This window comes from Salvelinus namaycush, chromosome 32 (assembly GCF_016432855.1).
Source record: "Salvelinus namaycush isolate Seneca chromosome 32, SaNama_1.0, whole genome shotgun sequence".
In the NCBI taxonomy this organism is placed as follows: domain Eukaryota; kingdom Metazoa; phylum Chordata; class Actinopteri; order Salmoniformes; family Salmonidae; genus Salvelinus; species Salvelinus namaycush.
This window is the reverse complement of record NC_052338.1, coordinates 20689826-20710347: the sequence shown is the minus strand read 5'-3', so window position 1 is coordinate 20710347 and position 20522 is coordinate 20689826. Positions and strand designations below refer to the sequence as shown.

General features: G+C 46.0%; 1 protein-coding gene across 1 annotated transcript; it reads left to right on the top strand.

Moving 5' to 3' along the window:
• Window positions 1–487: 487 nt before the first annotated feature.
• On the top strand, window positions 488–11119 carry tmem170b (transmembrane protein 170B). The gene is made up of 3 exons (XM_038971897.1): window positions 488–578; window positions 6176–6346; window positions 10708–11119. The coding sequence occupies exons 1-3, from the start codon at window positions 488–490 to the stop codon at window positions 10836–10838; spliced, it is 393 nt and encodes a 130-aa protein (XP_038827825.1). The 3' UTR covers window positions 10839–11119.
• Window positions 11120–20522: the final 9403 nt, after the last annotated feature.

The window sequence follows — 20522 nt, the reverse complement described above, 5'->3', positions numbered from 1 at the left end:
ACAATTTTACCGCTCTCTTACGCCCGCATGGGCCAAATGATTACGCACGTTTTCAGTGTAAACGCTACTGTACTAATTACTCATCTTTTGTTCCCCATTCATAAGCTGCTACAATATCATAACAGTACGCTTTCACTGTATACTCCCCTTTAACTGGTGACGGCCCCTTTAAGGGTTATGTAGAGAGAAGGGCTGATGTAGGACGACTCCTCTGTGTGCGCTGCCATCCTCATCATGGCCTCCAAACAACCGCCGCTGCAACCGAGAATGAGCACGAGCAGACGAGCTGTTGGCCCTTTCCTTCCCCGCGCGGAGACCAACAACGTCAAACCGAAACAGAGGCACCGGTAGAGGGGTGCGCGCCGGGGGATCAAGCCTCGGAGCTCATGCCACCCCGGTCTCCTCGATGTCTTCGTCAAAAGCCACTTACAGCCATTTGACAAAGAGGGATGCAAACCCGGGCGGCGGCAGCGCCGGCGGCAGAAACATGATCACGAATAGGGATTATTCTATCAATCTATCGGCGCAGCAAGTGCTGAGCCTCTGGGTGCAAGGCACGACGCTGCAACATTTCACAGGTAGGCTATGTAATGTATGTCACATTATTACTGTACAGTGTAAACACATGTCGTGCACTTGGCAGCGTTTCAACCGTTGTGTGTGGGATTTGGCTCGGTTCACCCAATTACCGGTGTTGTAGGCTACACACCGTTTTCTATTAATTTACTGTACTGTTGGATAGAATGGGGTGACATGGGCAGCTGTGCGCGTCCATTTGTAAAGGGAGAGTATACACGGTATGAAATACAACCGGGCACCGGTAACTGCCCCGAAGTGTTTCTTCTGTCGGTCTCCATATTGTAGCCTACCGGTACCTTAATTTTTAAGAGGCATTCGCCTCTCAATACCTTGGTGTCACTTGAATAACAACGGCCAATGTGTTACGGCAATTAAATTATAAACACAAATATAATTTAACTCAGTCATCGAATGAATAACAAGTATATTCTACCGGTTAATGCATCTTTATGCTGCGTGAATGCACTTGGCACTGTGAAATGTAGTGTTGTCATCTCTGTTGCAGCCATGCAGCCCTCTCCCTTTGTCCTGCGGTCGAGTAATCACAGGTAATTAGTGTCATCCTCTCCAACACCCGGATAGGCTGTCTGGGGTGTTCTAGGGAGATATGGCACATCCATCCACGCCTTACATTTACAGTGTGTGTATGTGGTATGTGTGTGTGTAAAAGGAGGCCTAGATGCTGTATTGTAGAGTACTGTGACTATTCTGCACAGCAGTGGGTAACTTCTAAATTACCGTAAGTATTTGTTGAGATGTAAACAGTCATGAGTGACAGTGTCACAGAAGATGATTAAACACCTGACTAACCAGTCATTACAATTAGGACTCTCTCTCTGTCTCTTTTATTTTTCTGTCTGTCTGTCCGTCCATCTGTCTCTCTCTCTATCCTATCCCCCCTCTCTCAAAAGGCTTTTACAAGGTTTTATTTATTTACATAATGAGATATGATATCAGCATGCTAGTACATTGGTCATTGTACTTGTGGTATTCATTTTGAATGAGTGAAAATGCTAAAGTGGTAAGAGAATACAATAACCTAAGAATACAATAACCTAAGAATACAATAACCTAAGAATGAATTGGGCGGTGGAACAATTGCCATTACAATGTCATAATAACAAGATATTTCAAGACCTCTCTTGACTGGAATTCCTTTTTGCCTTGCAAAGAGGATGGACACACTGTATACGGGCATCATAGCTGGCATGTAGATGTTATGAGAGCAAGCCCAAGCGGACATCCTGGGCTGAGAAACATGAAGAAAAACAAGACATGGACATGACATGGCACCCTATTTGGGACACAACCATGATTAATCATGCTGACTCAGCAGGGAAGTGACTCACATGCACAAGTATTGCAGAAGTAAAGTTGCTGTGGTGGTGAGACAAGAGTAAACCAATGAGTGCCATCCAGTATCTGTCAGCAGGACTGCCATACGATCCTCAAAACCAGTCATGAAAAACAAGCTACAATTAAGTTAGATGCCCTGAGCAAGTTCAATGTAGACTCACACAGTGGCCATAAACTCTACAAGTTATGACAGACAACTCCTTTATACTTTTACAGTGTCACTCACAGACTCCTCTGGCAGAGTACTTTAACAAATGGTATTTCCTGTGAACATCCATACCAGCAGTTTCACTTCTCATTTCCTTCTCTATTCTCAGTCAAGAGCAAAAACATGCCTCTGTTTTTCAGTTTAAAATCGACAGGATGATGTAATAAGATTGCATGCACCCAGCAAAGAGGTTTGCCATTGTCTTTGTACTATGTGATTATTGATGTGCTCAGATGGATTACTGCTGATTAGTGGTGGCACCATCAGTCTTTTCATGCTTTCTTCTCTTGAATTGTTCACACTTCTGTCACGTGTTATTGCCATGTTATTCCATCCTATTAGCATCTCATTACATGTTATTACAGTACTCAATGACAACTTTCAGGTGTTTTTCACAGTACTGTATCGTTGCTGTTCTCTGTCATAGGGATCAATCTCTCAAAGCCTGACTAGGCTGTAGCAGTGACTATGACATTACTATCCAGAAGTATGGACCATGGTCAAAAGAAGGACCCTGGTCAAAAGAAGGACCCTGGTCAAAAGAAGGACCCTGGTCAAAACTAGTTCACTAAATATGGTGCCATTTGGGATACAACCAATGCCTGGCAGTGCCTTTGTAGGCTCTATGGGTCAAACGTTTGACCGCTTATCAGTGGAATGGGAACATAATGCTTTTCTCTTTCATGTTTTGTGTTAGCATGCGAGGCCAGCTGGCCCCCACTGTGTGTTGTGAAAGCTGCTGATGGAGGCCCCCAGGTTTGTGTTAGGGGATTAGCAGCATAACAAACATTAATAATACTACAGTCTTCTGACTGAGGGGTTGAGTTGAGGTTGGGGTTGCATGCCTGAAGATGACACAGCACCTGTATTACAATCCAGAGTACACGCACGCACGCACGCACGCACGCACGCACGCACGCACGCACGCACGCACGCACGCACGCACGCACGCACGCACGCACACACACACACACACACACACACACACACACACACACACACACACACACACACACACACACACACACACACACAGTATAAGCGGTGCCATGCAGAGAATGGTGCCGCTGAGCTATCTATGGTCCAGTGGTGTGACAGAGCAGAGGTGTGTGGTGTGCCCCTATGCACCACAAATCCAGCCAGGCTTAGTGTTGGGCGGCAGCTGCTTAGCTAGCGCCATCCCGGGGCCTGTGTGGAATCCTAATGGAGTTGGCTGGCGGTGGCGTGCCTCTCTGGCCCAAGTCTGGCCCTGCTTGCTCCTCTCTATCCATCCATCTCTCTCTCTCTCTTTCTCTCTCTCTCTTTCCATAACTCTATATTTCACTCTCTTTCTCTCTCTCTCTCTCTCTACCTTTGTATCTCTCTACATCACCCTCGTTTTCTTTACAGTATCTTGTCCCGCGCCTTTCTTCCTTGACTGGCGTGCCTCTCCAGTCTGGCCCCAATTCCTCCCTCTTTCGCTCTCTCTCGCTCTCTTGCTCTCTCACACAGACACTCTTTCCCTGTACCATCCATCCTCCTCTCTCTGCCACTCTCTGTCTCTCTCTCGATACATCCCTCTCCCTCTCTTTACAGTATCTCGTCCCAACCCTGTCTTCCCCTGACATCTCACTCCGCTGCCAGATGGGAGGTGACCACAGACAGGGGCCTGTATTGTAACTCATCACAGCCACTGAACTGACTGAGCTGGCTGTGTGTTCTGTTTAGACCATGCAGGCTAGGCAGCACAAAAGGCCTTGTGTCACCCCCCTATAATGTCTCTCTCTCTATGCCAAGCATGACAGCTGTCGGCCTGATCGATACAGGAGGAGGTAGGAGGTAGGCACTCAGTGGATTGTGGAACAAGGTTAAATGGATATGCTAAAGAGTTTCTACTGATTGATACATTACTTTGCAGAGGGGTTTAAATTCCCATCCCAACAGTAGCGTAGCAGATGTTGACATATTAGATGGCACATTCAGAACATTCAAATCATTGGCACATGTTTTGCCAGAATGTGATAACATGTCCAAAATCAAATCAAAGCATTCTGAGCTTCCATTCACTCTCTCCCCTACCCCAAACATCCAGTCGAATCTCATATCCAACCCACTTTGCCTCAGTGTCAGTGGAGCCAATCTGGCCCCTCGCAAAGCCTGTCTCTCGGAGCCTGTGGCCCAGGAAACAAGGAATAGAGAGAGGGAGAGAATGTGAATAGGGCTCTCTGCAGGACCCTCTCTGGGACTTCATAAGACTGTGTCCCATCCTCCCCAACACATAACGGTCTCTATATTTGTGGAGGAGCTCTTTGTGAAATGGGATAATTAGACTGTATGTACCGTATGTGAACCAGTTTAATATCTCGTGACTAGTTCTGGGTGTCCAAGAGATGTGTCAGTTTGGGGTTTTCATTGGGGTAATGTTGAGTCGTACAGTAGTCCCCCTGACGGGAGCAACAGAGCAGGTACATGCTCAGTATCCAAACATTTCTCAAAATTTGAAATAACATTGAATTGAAATGCTTATTTACGTGCTTTTAAATCATTCACTGAATGGATTTAATACCCTTCATAAATCATCAAAATAGGTACCTGGATTTGAGATGTTAATGCTTTAAGTGCTTTTAAATCCTTAACTGAATGGATTTAATACCCTTCATAAACCTTCCAAATGGGTACCTGGATTTGAGATGTTACCGCTTTAATCTCTAACAGCAGACGATGTCTGTGTAGGGTGTCATTTGGAATGCAGCCTGTTTTGTTGCATAGTGTTTATTACGGTGCTCGGCTGCCTTCCTGATGGGCCCAGGCACAAGGTGCCTGTAGATTGAAATCGGATATGTGCTGCTGCTGCTTCTCTCTCTCTCTCTCTCTCTCTCAGATATCATCCTGTACCTGTGTTTTCAAACAAAACAGTTTTCTGTGGGTGTTTGTTTAGAGATACGTCTAAAATCACATGCTTGGTTCTGTCTTTAGAGCAAAGGCCATGTTCTCCGACACCTCGCAGGGGTTGTTACTTCAAATGTGTTTATTCTAACCAGATGTTTTCCATTCAGAGACCTGTGTGTACAGTACCATTTCCACTTTAAAATGTCAGACTTGATTTGCCCTAACAAAAAATGTAAATTGACCTAATGAGTCCCACTGTAACTCTGGTTATACCATTGGATTTGTCTGTTTCTTCTGCATCCGTAGATACCAACCAGTATTCTGTGTGATTAACGGGGGCTGAGCTAGAGCGGTGTTTGTGAGACACTCCCTAAGGGGGCTGGGGCTTTTATACAAAAACATCTGTAGAGTCCGAATGGTTTGAGCTACAAATTAATAAAAAGATATCTATGAAAAGCTGAGAAACTCAGAAACATGCTCATTTTACTCTAGGACGTTTACAAGCCACACAAGAGTCGTTAGAAGATAAGGGGTTCTTCTACATCGAAGATCATAGGAAATCCCAGTACATAGTGTCTATAATACTGTAATAAGTTCACATAGTTGCTGTCACAAACTCCAAACTCCACACAGTTGTCACTGACTAGTTGGATATTCATTTCCCAGTGAGCAAATCATTTCTGTACTTATAGCATGTACTTATAGCAACAGTTTTTGCTTTGGCGGACATAGTTTTTTTGATTGACCTTTATCAATAAAACTCATAAATGCAACTGTTTATGTCAAATAGTTTTCTGTTCTACTTGTAGCCCTGGTTGTCCTGAAAATAAAATGGTGAAACACTTCACTGTGAGGCTAAATATAAGGGCTGGACATGCAGATAAATGAAAGTCAGATTATTAAAAAAAAGCCGATTTTTGCTGTGGTCTTGGGATTGATAGGGTTAATTACAATCTACATAATAATTCCCATTTCCTGATGCTGCTTGATTATTTTCCTGCTGTAACAAACTGGCTCAAATTAAGATCCTACACTTGTATGTCAACATTTCTGAGGTTGTTGGTATGCCTACAGAGCTGTCTAACTAACCACTCTATTCGATGCGTGTTGTTTCCCTGTGTATAACCACTCGACTGCATGTGTTCTTTCCTACCCTCTTCTCAGAGATGTGGTACTGGGTGTTCCTGTGGTGTCTTTTCTCCTCGCTCTTCGTCCACGGGGCAATGGGCCTGCTCATGTTAGTCATGCTGCAGCGCCACAAGAGGGGTCGCCTCATCACCCTGGTCCTGGTCAGCGTGGGCTTCCTGGCCTCCTTGGCCGGTGGGGTCATCACCAGTGAGTCACCTCCCACTTTGTGTGTGTGTGTGTGTGTGTGTGTGTGTGTGGGGGGGGGGGGGGGGGGGGGGGGGTGTTTGTCACAACAGCACCTCTCTCAAACTTTCTTATCCCTCTTGCCATTATTCCCTGTTCCTACCTCCTTTTGTCCTGTCTGTCTGTCTGTCTGTCTGTCTGTCTGTCTGTCTGTCTGTCTGTCTGTCTGTCTGTCTGTCTGTCTGTCTGTCTGTCTGTCTGTCTGTCTCTCCGTCTGTCTCTCCGTCTGTCTGACTCTCTCTATCCCATTGTCCTCTGTACACATGCTCAACATTTTTACCCCAAATATCATCCTCCCTCCTCTGATATATCATCTTCCAGTCCAGTAGCTAAGTATATCAGAGAGTGGTACATAGTACTGTATCTTTCTGTGGAAATAGACCTGTCTTTTTTTATGTCCCAAATGGCACCTTGTACCCTACATAGTGCACCCATAGGGCTCTGGTCAAAGCAGTGCACTGTATAGGTAATAGGGTGCCATTTGGGATGCAGCCTGTGAGTCTGTGAGCTACAGTACGTAGGGTATGACATGGCAGGAGCTCCTGAGGACAGGGCTGGGTGAATCACACTCAATCATAGAGAGGCAAGCTAAGCCAAAAATAGACAGACCACTTTATTATTAATGTGGAAGCTCGCCGAGAGAGAGAGCAGACTATTGCCTGTGCATTGCCCCGTGTGTACGCTGAAACAGCTAAGAGCTAGCACCGTCTAGCAGCAGCCAGCCAGTAACACTCTGTCAAGAGGGAGGGAAGGTGAGGTTATTCACTGGTCGACTGGCAAAAGTCAGATGTCAACAACTTTGAGCCAGTTTATAGGTTATCGCTCCCTTGTCTTTTCTTTACCATGTTGACTTAAATTAAGATTTGTATCTTGGCTTTGAGATAAGAATTTTTAAAAGTTGCACTCTGACAGTTGTACTTTTGAGACCTTCTTCAATACAGGCGGTTGGCGTATTGTGAGAGAAGCATGACTAACTTGTAGGGAGAGAGAGAGTGATCCATCCCAAATGGCACCCTAATCCCTACAGTACATAGTGCACTAGTGCTCTATGAAGGGAATAGGGTGCCATTTGGGATGCATCCAGAGTGGCAAGTAAACACAGTATGTGGTCAGGCACTCAATCACACGTATTAATGCGACCAGCTTTAAAAGGGACATCTTTTAACGGTATTACCGCTGCCCATGCAGGAGGTTCTACGGAGACAACTTTAGATTCCAGTAGCGAGCTATGACGATACGAGGGAAGGATGAGGAGAGATCATACACTGAGTGCACAATACATTAGGAACACCTTCCTAATATTGAGTTGAACCCCCTTTTGCCCTCAGAACAGCCTCAATTCGTTGGGGCATGGACTCTACAAGGTGTTGAAAGCGTTCCACAGGAATGCTGGCCCATGTTGGCTGGATGTCCTTTGGGGTGGTTGATCATTCTTGATACACACGGGAAATTGTTGAGCGTAAAAAACCCAGCAGCGTTGCTGTTCTTGACACACTCAGACCGGTGCGCCTGGCACCTACTATCATACCCCGTTTAAGCACTCAAATCTTTTGTCTTGCCAATTCACCCTCTGAATGGTACACATACCTTATGATTAACGAGACGTGGTGTGATCATAACAACATACAGGAACTCAAGTCCTTCTGTTCACCTGACTTAGAATTCCTCACAATCAAATGTCGACCGCATTATCTACCAAGAGAATTCTCTTCGATTATAATCACAGCCGCATATATTCCCCCCAAGCAGACACATCGATGGCCCTGAACAAACTTTATTTGACTCTATGTAAACTGGAAACCACATATCCTGAGGCTGCATTCATTGTAGCTGGGGATTTTAACAAGGCTAATCTGAAAACAAGACTCCCTAAATTCTACTTCCGCGACGCATATAAGGCCCTCCCCCGCCCTCCTTTCGTAAAAGCTGACCACGACTCCATTTTGTTGCTTCCAGCCTATAGACAGAAACTAAAACAGGAAGCTCCCGCTCTCAGGTCTGTTCAACGCTGGTCCGACCAATCTGATTCCACGCTTCAAGATTGCTTCGGTCACGTGGATTGGGATATGTTCCGCATTGCGTCAAACAACAACATTGACGAATACGCTGATTTGGTGAGCGAGTTCATTAGCAAGTGCATTGGCGATGTCGTACCCACAGCAACTATTAAAACATTCCCCAACCAGAAACAATGGATTGATGGCAGCATTCGGGCGAAACTGAAAGCGCGAACCACTGCTTTTAACCAGGGCAAGGTGACCGGAAACATGACCGAATACAAACAGTGTAGCTATTCCCTCCAAGGCAATCAAACAAGCTAAGCATCAGTATAGAGACAAAGTAGAGTCGCAATTCAACGGCTCAGACACGAGAGGTATGTTGCAGGGTCTACAGTCAATCATGGACTACAAAAAGAAAACCAGCCCCGTCGCGGACCAGGATGTCTTGCTCCCAGACAGACTAAACAACTTCTTTGCTCGCTTTGAGGACAATACAGTGCCACTGACACGGCCCGCTACCAAAACCTGCGGATTCTCCTTCACTGCAGCTGACGTGAGTAAATAATTTAAACGTGTTAACCCTCGCAAGGCTGCAGGCCCAGACGGCATCCCCAGCCGCGTCCTCAGAGCATGCGCAGACCAGCTGGTTGGTGTGTTTACGGACATATTCAATGAATCCTTATCCCAGTCTGCTGTTCCCACATGCTTCAAGAGGGCCACCATTGTTCCTGTTCCCAAGAAAGCGAAGGTAACTGAGCTAAACGACTACCGCCCCGTAGCACTCACTTCCGTAATCATGAAGTGCTTTGAGAGACTAGTCAAGGACCATATCACCTCCACCCTACCTGACACCTTAGACCCACTCCAATTTGCATACCGCCCCAATAGGTCCACAGACGACGCAATCGCAACCACACTGCACACTGCCCTAACCCATCGGGACAAGAGGAATACCTATGTGAGAATGCTGTTCATCGACTACAGCTCAGCATTTAACACCATAGTACCCTCCAAACTCGTCATCAAGCTCGAGACCCTGGGTCTCGACCCCGCCCTGTGCAACTGGGTACTGGACTTTCTGACGAGCCACCCCCAGGTGGTGAGGGTAGGTAACAACATCTCCACCCCGCTGATCCTCAACACTGGGGCCCCACAAGGGTGCGTTCTGAGCCCTCTCCTGTACTCCCTGTTCACCTACGACTGCGTGGCCATGCACGCCTCCAACTCAATCATCAAGTTTGCAGACGACACTACAGTGGTAGGCTTGATTACCAACAACGACGAGACGGCCTACAGGGAGGAGGTGAGGGCCCTCAGAGTGTGGTGTCAGGAAAATAACCTCACACTCAACGTCAACAAAACAAAGGAGATGATCGTGGACTTCAGGAAACAGCAGAGGGAGCATCACCCTGTCCACATCGACGGGACAGTAGTGGAGAGGGTAGAAAGATTTAAGTTCCTCGGCGTACACATCACGGACAAACTGAATTGGTCCACCCACACAGACAGCGTGGTGAAAAAGGCGCAGCAGCTAACATGTAAAAAATGTATCACTAGCCACTTTAAACAATGCCACTTAATATAATGTTTACATACCCTATATTACGCATCTCATATGTATATACTGTACTCTATACCACCTACTGCGTCTTTTGCCATCGTTATGTAATACATGTATCACTAGCCACTTTAAACAATGCCACTTAATATAATGTTTACATACCCTACATTACTCATCTCATATGTATATACTGTACTCGATACCATCTACTGCATCTTGCCTATGCCGTTCTGTACCATCACTCATTCATATATCTTTATGTACATATTCTTCATCGCTTTACACTTGTGTGTATAAGGTAGCTGTTGTGCAATTGTTAGGTTAGATTACTCGTTGGTTATTACTGCATTGTCGGAACTAGAAGCACAAGCATTTCACTACACTCGCATTAACATCTGCTAACCATGTGTATGTGACAAATAAAATTTGATTTGATTTGATACACAATCCATGTCTCAAATGTCTCAAGGCTTAAAAATCCTTCTTTAACCTGTCTCCTCCCCTTTATCTACACTGATTGAAGTGGATTTAACAAGTGACATCAATAAGGGATCATAGCTTTCACCTGGATTCACCTGGTCAGTCTATTTCATGGAAAGAGCTTTTTTGAGTGTATTCTTATTGCTACTAAAATGCTATTGAACAGTCTGTGCCACAGTTGACAAGCCTTGACTGGCTGCCGGTATGTGTCTGCAGGCCCATTGTATGCCATATTTATAGTCATATCAATGTCATATAATTTATATGTGTGTGTCTCTTTCCAGGTGCGGCCGTGGCAGGGGTGTATCGTGTGGCAGGGAAGGACATGGCCCCCCTCCAGGCCCTGGTGTTTGGAGTGGGCCAGACCACACTGTCTGTAGTCATCTCCTTCTCACGTATACTGGCCACTCTCTGAAGAGATGACTCTGCTACACGGACAGACTCACTGATGAACAGACACACAAGAGAGGAAGAGAGGAGAGAGGAAAGCGGAAGGAAGGGACATGTCCGATAGACCGGGGTTCACATCCCACCAGTTACACAAGCAGTGACGGACAGCAACAGAGCCAATGGGTGGCAGTTAACTGCATGTAGTATTTGAAGGAAAACAAACATAGTCAAATAGAAGAGAAGAGAAGAAGATGGTGTCCTAGTCCTAGACGTCTAGACATTTGGGGATGGATGAATGTGGAAGAGTGCCCCCTAGTGTCTCTGTTCAGCCACTGCTACATTCGCTAGAGCTCCCTTTGCTACAAGGGACCTCTCAAAACACACTTCCTTGGGCTCTCCACCAGTTGGCGATGTCCGCAGACTCTGTCAACTGTCAAGCCAGTGAAACCACATCCTGGACTGAAAGCTCATTTGAGGTTCTATGTGCCGATGTCCTCTGGGACTTAACTTCAGTGTTGTAAAGGGGAATGCTTTCATGGCCATCTCTACAGACTGTTGAAGTATTTCTGTTCCATTTGTGGGGGGGACTCCTAATTTTTTTACAGTAAAGACAAACCACAGCAACCTGTAATTAATTGAACAATTCAAGCCTACGGTCCTTGAAGTGCCACGGTACGTTGATGAGATGGCCAGAACAAAATTGGACCTGTGAAGACCCACCATCATTCTGACATGCCTGAGAGGTTGGAAACCCAATGATGATGGTCAACCAAACTACCATTCAGTGTTAAAAAAATCTACCATCCACAAACAACTGGATCTTCTGTCCTTGAAAAATGATATCCTAATAACCATTCCTTCTTGTAAAGTCTTTTAACTACCACAGCAGGGTTTTTGTTTGCAACACTCCATAATGCTTAACCTTTGCACTTTATAAATGTTGGTGATCCACCTCCTTTACCTAAGAGGTGTCTAAATAGAGTAGGTTGTTGAGGTTCCGTTGGTTCAAGGTTACTATGGAGATAACCACTACCCTTGTTAAGGGCTCTGCACAGTCTACGCAAACGGAGCTGACGTAGGTCCATCATTTGCGTTGACAGTGTAGAGCCCTTTAGATGTTTGTCACGTCTAGACCAGTCCAGGTTGTCCAACGTACTCTGAGGAAATAGCAACTCTGACCATGAACCTTGGCTGGAGAGGGTCAGAGTTGCTACTTGGTTCTTACAGGGTTTTATGGAGGTAAACTAATGTATTAACTGAAGTAAAAATGAAGCATTGTCCTAGTAGTAGCAGCTGTATTGCTTTTTGAGGTATATCTCTGATAGAGTATCTCTTGGAAGTTTTACTGTCTGTGTTGTGGTGCAGATTTACTGTTAAGGTTTAGCGGTTGGAATCCAGCCGCTACTTGGCTGTTGTGATAACAATGTTGTCCTGACTCCTATAAATCCCACTCCATAGAGAGCCATTCCTGGAGAAGGTCAGAGACTTAGTGTGCATTCCAAATGGTACCCTTTCCCTATAGGGTGTCATTTGGGAAGCATCCTCTACTGCTGCTGAAACAGCCATTTTCTATGGCTCCTGCCTTCCTCCCTGTTAGTTCTTGCTAATCGTGTGTGTATTGTTTGTGTTTTAACTAAGTTAGACTTTGCATATTGCACAGACAACGGCCTGCCTTTATTTCGCACAGTTTGTTTTATGATATTGGTCCCAGTGGGTGACCCATAGATCCATATAGGATTTTATACAGTTTGTCCCATCACCAGTACACACAGTGGGTCCCAAAAAGCAGGTTTTCGTCCAAAATGGCACCCTATGCCCTTCATAGTGCACCCTTTTTTGACCGTAGCCATATGGGTTTGAGAAGCACTGCTGTGGTTTTGGAGGTGCTTTTGGGACTGCAGAGCAATGTTTTTTTTTGTGGGGCCCTATGGGACTAACCATGATGAATGTGTTTGTGTCTGTCCTGTCCACCCTCTGGAACAGTTCACGTTTATTAACCAACTATAGGACAGGTCTTACTGCATCCCAAATGGCACTCTGTTCCCTACAAAGTGCACTACTTTTGACCAGAGCCCTATGGGGGAATTTGGGACGCACACATTCACTCCTGGAATTGAAGGGTTGCAAGGCCCACTGGTTTGTACCTTACAATGTCATTCATTTTTAATCAATAGCTGACGATATCCCATCTCTCAGTCACTTTCATTTGTCAGTAAATGACCGTGGACCAATAAAACAAGGCCCTCTGCTGCACCCTAAACTAGGTGTGAATAACACACCAGGCCCTCTGCTGCACCCTAAACTAGGTGTGAATACCACACCAGGCCCTCTGCTGCACCCTAAACTAGGTGTGAATACCACACCAGGCCCTCTGCTGCACCCTAAACTAGGTGTGAATACCACACCAGGCCCTCTCTGGAAACAAAGGGTTTGTTTTTATGCCAAAGGACTTCATTCTCACATGTTAGCTTTATTTGTTAAGGGTTCCTTACTTTTTGATTGTTGTTATTATTGCTGAGAAAGTATGAATCGCTTTAATTTCTGAACCATTATTTTGCACAATGTCATGAGCTGAGCTAAACGGATTTTACATCCCCAAACCCACAAAAAGTTAACAATGTTTGCTTCATTTTGGCTTAGTATGAAATTCTAGTGTGTGACCTAATTGAGTGATCTAAGAGTGTTTACCAATGAAAGTGATTGCTGTGTTTTTTCCTTAGTTATGTAATTGACACCACTCACCTTCAATACCCAGTCAGCAGAGGGAGCCAGTACGCTGAGTATTGAATAAGTAGCAGCCAGTGTCAGTGGTGGGTTTGGGTTGATACAGTAATGATCGTGGTTGTTGTATAGAAGAAAATATGCCTGTGGCAGTTTTTTGATATTGTCAATTTGTATTTGAATTTGTATTTGATTCTAAAATGAATTCCTGAGGCTTCCAGATGGTCTGAAAACGCCTGTGTTTGATAATTTGCCCAATCTAATATGACTATCCCATACTATCTCTCTCAGAACTCTCTGATTAAAGAAAATACTTGGAAAAAACAAACTATAATCAGCAAATACTGTTAATGATCAAATTCCCCAGATCAACTGAATTCATATTGTATTAGTAAGTTATTACACTCATTTTAATATTTTTGGCTTGAGTTCAGAGACCAAATGTGAGGTATTTCTGATGGCTCTACAATGCTGTTATAGCGATATTATCTAGATATTTCTGTTTGTGAATGAAACTGTGTTTGAGAGTTGGATATGGTGCATAGGACTTGTGACAAGAGTGTTGTTGATGTTGTACTGTATGTCTGTGTGGTTGTATATGTGAGTGTTATAACATGTATTAACTTATTTTTTTTCAGAAGGGCCCTGCAATACAATTGTCATTGCAGCATCTGAAATGCTTTATCGAGTTGAGCAAAAAGGGTAAGGACCTTGTCATAGGTGTAACACTGACTGACCCAGTATGTTCAGAAATGTAGTCTTACTGAGCAATGTCTTAACAAATTAAGTTTTTAAAATCTAAAACAAAAATGTTATCTACAAGGTGTTCACAACTACTTTTCTACCAACAAACCTCCAAGCACTATTCTTGTTGAGAGACAAAGAAGCATAGCTTTTGTTGTTCAGATCAGTGCACCATGATGCATCGGCTATTAAGGTAAATAGAATACAAAGTTTTCATCAGAGGGATGTGTACCATGACATGTACTGGAAACATACATAGACATCATGATTGCGCCATGGACAGTATTTTGATACCCATAACATGTATTTGTCTATACAGTCTATTACCACATTTCAGAACGTCAATGTGTGTGCCATGAATTCAAATGTTTGGAATTTGATGAGGATGAGTAAGAATTGGGTTGTCTGTTTTTGGTTCTATCCCTGTGTGATTGTCTTAAATGTGGACGGGTAATCCTCGGTTTACACTACAATAACTAAAAGGGACATTCTGCAACGGGTGATCCCTATAGTTTTAAATACCACCAACCGCCATCTGACCGTACGAAGCCCTGTCCTAGAATCCGCTGTGTTTCTCATGAGTTTATAGCCAATGCCACCCCCTCAGTTCTCGCCAGTGTTGTACAAAATGCCACTTACTTTCCACTGACAAGTCTGCCCCTCAGCAATTGCATGCGCAATACAACTCGGATAATGTGTGTGAATGGATTCGGACAATCCATTATAGACAATGGTGTGCAAAACAAGTGACACATGTAGATAATGTATAATATGTTCTTTTTTAATTTTGTACCAGCGAACCGCTGATGTTTATAACTTGCCTATTTATGTACACATGTTCTCCTGTACATACTGAGCAGTCAGTTGAAATAAAATGTTTTACAGTAAAAAATACTGTTTGCTAACATTGTCACTTGTTCCTAAATGTATTAAATAGATTTCTTCATATAGTAAAGTATGTTCAGCTGCAGGATATTGTAAAAAATACCATTAGTATTAGTAGAAGTATTATTGGGACTGTGATGCTGAAGCTCTGCCTTTCCTGGCAATCTACCGTTCTGCAGTATACCATCTGTACAGTCCTTAATGTTTTCTCTCCCTTCCTCTACCACATCACCCCTCTGTTAAACTTTCCTATCTTTTCCTCTTGCCATTATTCTCTGTTCCTACCTCCTTTTGTCCTATCTATCCGTCCCTCCCTCCCTCCTGTCAAAATGAACACTACCTACAGTCTGACCATGCTGAAGCCGTACCAGGCTGGCACACCCCACCCACAGATCCACGCACATCCTCAACACAAATCCCCATTGTGTTTCCATATGACTCTGCCATTGTTTACTGGGCTCAGGCCTGTCATCTCCCATTCATGTCTGGTCTCCTGGCATTGCCCGCAAGAGTCTGCCCAGGGGGATGTGCTGGATGTGGAGTCGATGCCAGGGAGAGATCATGAGAGGAGGGAGCGGCCATTTACTGGGGCTGGCGCTGCCAAGTGCCGCTGCTTGGGTAGCGCCAGGCCGAGTGACCGGCCGCTTCCTCCTCTGATGATCTAGAAAGGGGTCCAACATCCAGCTTTAGGTGGAACAGGAGACCACTGAAGATGGAGCCTGGAGCCTAGGGTATTTATAGACAAAGCAGTTAAATAATACGTGCTCTAAATACTGTATAAGAGGCATTTTGAACGGAGCTGCTGAAAGACGTGGTGTGGCCACCCCTTGGGTTTGAGGAAGTTTGCTGTTTCGGCTAGTATGGTACAGCCCTTCAATGTTCAATGAGAGCCCTCAGTACGTGATAGATCATCACACAGCAAGTGGAGCCGAACAATCGTAAAGATCTTGATCCGATATTAGTCTCCATGTCAGAACAAAAGAATATTTAGAACCATAGACAAGTGTTCTTTCCGTTGATATTTGTGTAATGTGCCTTGTCAGAGGAATCAAAGTACGTGACTGGAACCCAAAAGCTCAAGGCTTAGATGCCTAGTCTCCTATTACTGTATGTCCTAGCAGCCTCTGTGCTGTACTGCCATAAGTACTCAATGTCCAGGGGTCATTGTTAACTTTATTTCCAAATATAGGCTGATTGAGGTGGGTGTGTGTGTGTGTGGGGGGGGGGGGGGGGGGGGGACACGACAATGCAGACATTGCACTCACAATATTGGAATTGAATCAGTAGCTTGTAGAATGAAAAAGTAAATAGTCTCAAGTCGTTATCGCCATGTTTTCTGTGTGTTTTTGTTATTTTACTCACCTGAGAGCGCTGCGTCCTGGCTAGCCCTGTGGTTTCTTCCAGAAGGCTTCATACAAGGGACTGTTTTATAACTAGTAGGAGAGGGTTTTATAACCAGTAGGAGAGAGTGTATAACCAGTAGGAGAGGATTTTATAACCAGTAGGAGAGGGTTTTATGACCAGTAGGAGATGGTTTTATAACTAGTAGGAGAGGGTTTTATAACCAGTAGGAGAGAGTGTATAACCAGTAGGATAGGATTTTATAACCAGTAGGAGAGGGTTTTATGACCAGTAGGAGATGGTTTTATAACCAGTAGGAGAGGGTTTTATAACCAGTAGGAGAGGGTTTTATGACCAGTAGGAGAGGGTTTTATGACCAGTAGGAGAAAGTGTATAACCAGTAAGAGAGGATTTTAAAACCAGTAGGAGAGGGTTTTATGACCAGTAGGAGGGGGTTTTATGACCAGTAGGAGATGGTTTTATAACCAGTAGGAGAGAGTGTATAACCAGTAGGAGAGGGTTTTATGACCAGTAGGAGAGGGTTTTATAACCAGTAGGAGAGGGTTTTATGACCATTAGAAGAGGGTTTTATGATCAGTAGGAGATGGTTTTAGAACCAGTAGGAGAGGGTTTTATAACCAGTAGGAGAGAGTGTATAACCAGTAGGAGAGGGTTTTATAACCAGTAGGAGAGGGTTTTATGACCAGTAGAAGAGGGTTTTATGACCAGTAGAAGATGGTTTTATGACCAGTAGGAGAGGGTTTTATAACCAGTAGGAGAGAGTGTATAACCAGTAAGAGAGGGTTTCATGACCAGTAGGAGAGGGTTTTATAACCAGTAGGAGAGGGTTTTATAACCAGTAGGAGAGAGTGTATAACCAGTAAGAGAGGGTTTCATGACCAGTAGGAGAGGGTTTTATAACCAGTAGGAGAGGGTTTTATAACCAGTAGGAGAGGGTTTCATGACCAGTAGGAGAGGGTTTCATGACCAGTAGGAGAGGGTTTTATAACCAGTAGGAGAGGGTTTTATAACCAGTAGGAGAGGGTTTCATGACCAGTAGGAGAGGGTTTTATAACCAGTAGGAGAGGGTTTTATAACCAGTAGAAGAGGGTTTTATAACCAGTAGGAGAGGGTTTTATAACCAGTAGGAGTGTGGCTGAGAGGAGCTGTTAAGAGGTCAGTGGCTGCTCTGTGGCCCAGTCTGAGGTTACGTCCCAAATGGCACCATATTCCCTATATAGTATACTACTTTTGACCAAGACCCATAATGCTCTGATCAAAGGAAATAGGATGCCATTTGAGGCTTAGCCTGAGTCTAAGCACGGATAGGGGGCAAGAAATGTTTTATAAGAGTAGATAGAGTAGGGAAGAGCGACGGTGTGAGAATGATACAGGGAACGTGTGTGTGTGTGTGTGTGTGTGTGTGTGTGTGTGTGTGTGTGTGTGTGTGTGTGTGCGTCAACTTGGTGCTACCCCAAACTTTACCTGTGGGACAGTCTGTATTTTATCTTCCGAAACAGGAACTCTGTTTTGTTGCTTTCCTATTTTAACTGTCTTCCATAGCTTGTCCAGGTATTGGACATGTCACACCAGAGGTATGTTCCAAATAGTACCCTATTCCTTAAATACTGTACTTTTGACCAGAGCCCTACTGAGCTTGGTCAATAGTAGTGCACTATATAGGGAATAGGTTGCCATTTGTGACGAAGCCCAGTTGTCCTTCACGTGGCCTTCACGTGGCCCCTGGTACAATCTGTACTCTTATTTTCCAGGAATGTAACCTGGAAATGCTCTGGTCACGGCCTTCACCTCTGTGATCTAGTTCATACACACTTTTCTACAGACCAGAGGTTTATTATTCTAAGGACTGTTATCTAGCCATGCCGTAATAGTTTCCACTAAAATACCACAGATTAATGGTCCACTGGTGAACTATAAAAACATGGACAGGTACATACTGTCACGTTCCTGACCTGTTTTCTGTTGTTTTGTATGTGTTTAGTTGGTCAGGGCGTGAGTTGGGGTGGGTATTCTATGTTGTGTGTCTAGTTCGTCTGTTTCTGTGTTCAGCCTAATATGGTTCTCAATCAGAGACAGCTGTCAATCGTTGTCCCTGATTGAGAATCATATAAAGGTGGCTTGTTTTGTGTTGGGGATTGTGGGTGGTTGTTTCCTGTCTCTGTGTTTGTGTTCTGCACTAGATAGGACTGTCTCGGCTTTCACGTTTGTTATTTTGTTATTTGTTAATGTTCATTGTTTATTGTTTAATTAAACATGTTGAACACTAACTGCGCTGCATTTTGGTCCTCTCCTTCATCCCAGGAAGAAAGCCGTTACAGAACCACCCACCAAACAAGGATCAAGCAGCGTGGCAACGGGCAGCAGCGACAGCAGCAGCGGTACCAGGAGGAATGGTCATGGGAGCAAATATTTAACGGAGAAGGACCCTGGGCTAAGGTTGGAGAAGATCGCCGCTCTCGGGAAGAGATGGAGGCAGCTAAAGCCCAGGAGCGGTGGTCTGAGGAGGCAGCACGGAAGCGGGGCTGGAAGCCCGTGAAGAAACCCCAAAAATTTCTTGGGGGGCTAAAGGGTAGTGTGGCGAGGGCAGGTAGGAAACCTGCGCTCACTTCCCATGCTTACCGTGGAGAGCAGGAGTACGGGCAGACACCGTGTTATGCGGAAGAGCGCACGGTGTCTCCTGTACGGGTGCATAGCCCGGTGCGGGTTATTCCACCTCCCCGCACTGGGCGGGCTAGAGTGAGCATTGAGCCAAGTGCCATGAAGCCGGCTCTACATATCTGGCCTCCAGTACGTCTCCTCGGGCCGGTGTACATGGCACCAGCCTTACGCATGGTGTCCCCGGTTCGCCAACACAGCCCAGTGCGGGTTATTCCACCTCCCCGCACTGGACGGGCTACGGGGAGCATGCAACCAGGTAAGGTTGGGCAGGCTCAGTGCTCAAGGGAACCAGTACGCCTGCACGGTCCGGTATATCCGGCGCTACCTTCCCGCCCCAGCCCAGTACCACCAGTGCCTACACCACGCACCAGGCTTCCAGTGCGTCTCCAGAGCCCTGTTCCTCCTCCACGCACTCTCCCTGTGGTGCGTGTCTCCAGCCCAGTACCTCCAGTTCCGGCACCACGCACCAAGCCTCCTGTGCGTCTCCAGAGCCCTGTACGCACTGTTCCTTCTCCCCGCACTCGCCCTGAGGTGCGTGCCCTCAGCCCGGTACCACCAGTGCCGGTACCACGCACCAGGCCTTTAGTGCGCATCGAGAGTCCAGTGTGCCTTGTTCCTGCTCCCCGCACTAGCTTTGAGGTGCGTGTCTCCAATCCGGTACCACCAGTTCCGGCACCACGCACCAGGCCTACTGTGCGCCTCAGCAGGTCAGAGTCGGCCGTCTGCCCAACGCCGTCTGCACTGCTCGTCTGTCCAGCGCCGTCTGAGCTGCCTGCCTGCCCAGCGCCGTCTGAACTGCCTGCACTGCTCGTCTGCTCAACGCCGCCTGCACTGCTCGTCTGCTCAACGCCGCCTGCACTGCTCGTCTGTCCAGCGCCGTCTGAGCTGCCTGCCTGCCCAGCGCCGTCTGAACTGCCTGCACTGCTCGTCTGCTCAACGCCGCCTGCACTGCTCGTCTGTCCAGCGCCGTCTGAGCTGCCTGCCTGCCCAGCGCCGTCTGAACTGCCTGCACTGCTCGTCTGCTCAACGCCGCCTGCACTGCTCGTCTGCCCAGCGCCGTCTGAGCTGCCTGCACTGCCTGCCTGCCCAGCGCCGTCTGAACTGCCTGCCTGCCCAGCACCATCTGAGCCATCCGTCTGCCCAGCGCCGTTTGAGCCATCCGTCTGCCCAGCGCCATCTGAGCCATCCGTCTGCCCAGCGCCGTCTGAGCCATCCGTCTGCCCAGCGCCGTCTGAGCCATCCGTCTGCCCAGCGCCATCTGAGCCATCCGTCTGCCCAGCGCCATCTGAGCCATCCGTCTGCCACGAGCCTTCAGAGCCGCCCGTCTGTCCCGAGCCAT

Excerpts from the sequence above, each read along its gene's own strand:
- tmem170b (XM_038971897.1), top strand. The coding sequence starts at position 488 with ATGATCACGAATAGGGATTATTCTATCAATCTATCGGCGCAGCAAGTG. Across the intron at positions 579-6,175 it reads GACGCTGCAACATTTCACAG|AGATGTGGTACTGGGTGTTC; the intron begins GTAGGCTATGTA and ends CCCTCTTCTCAG. Across the intron at positions 6,347-10,707 it reads GGCCGGTGGGGTCATCACCA|GTGCGGCCGTGGCAGGGGTG; the intron begins GTGAGTCACCTC and ends GTCTCTTTCCAG.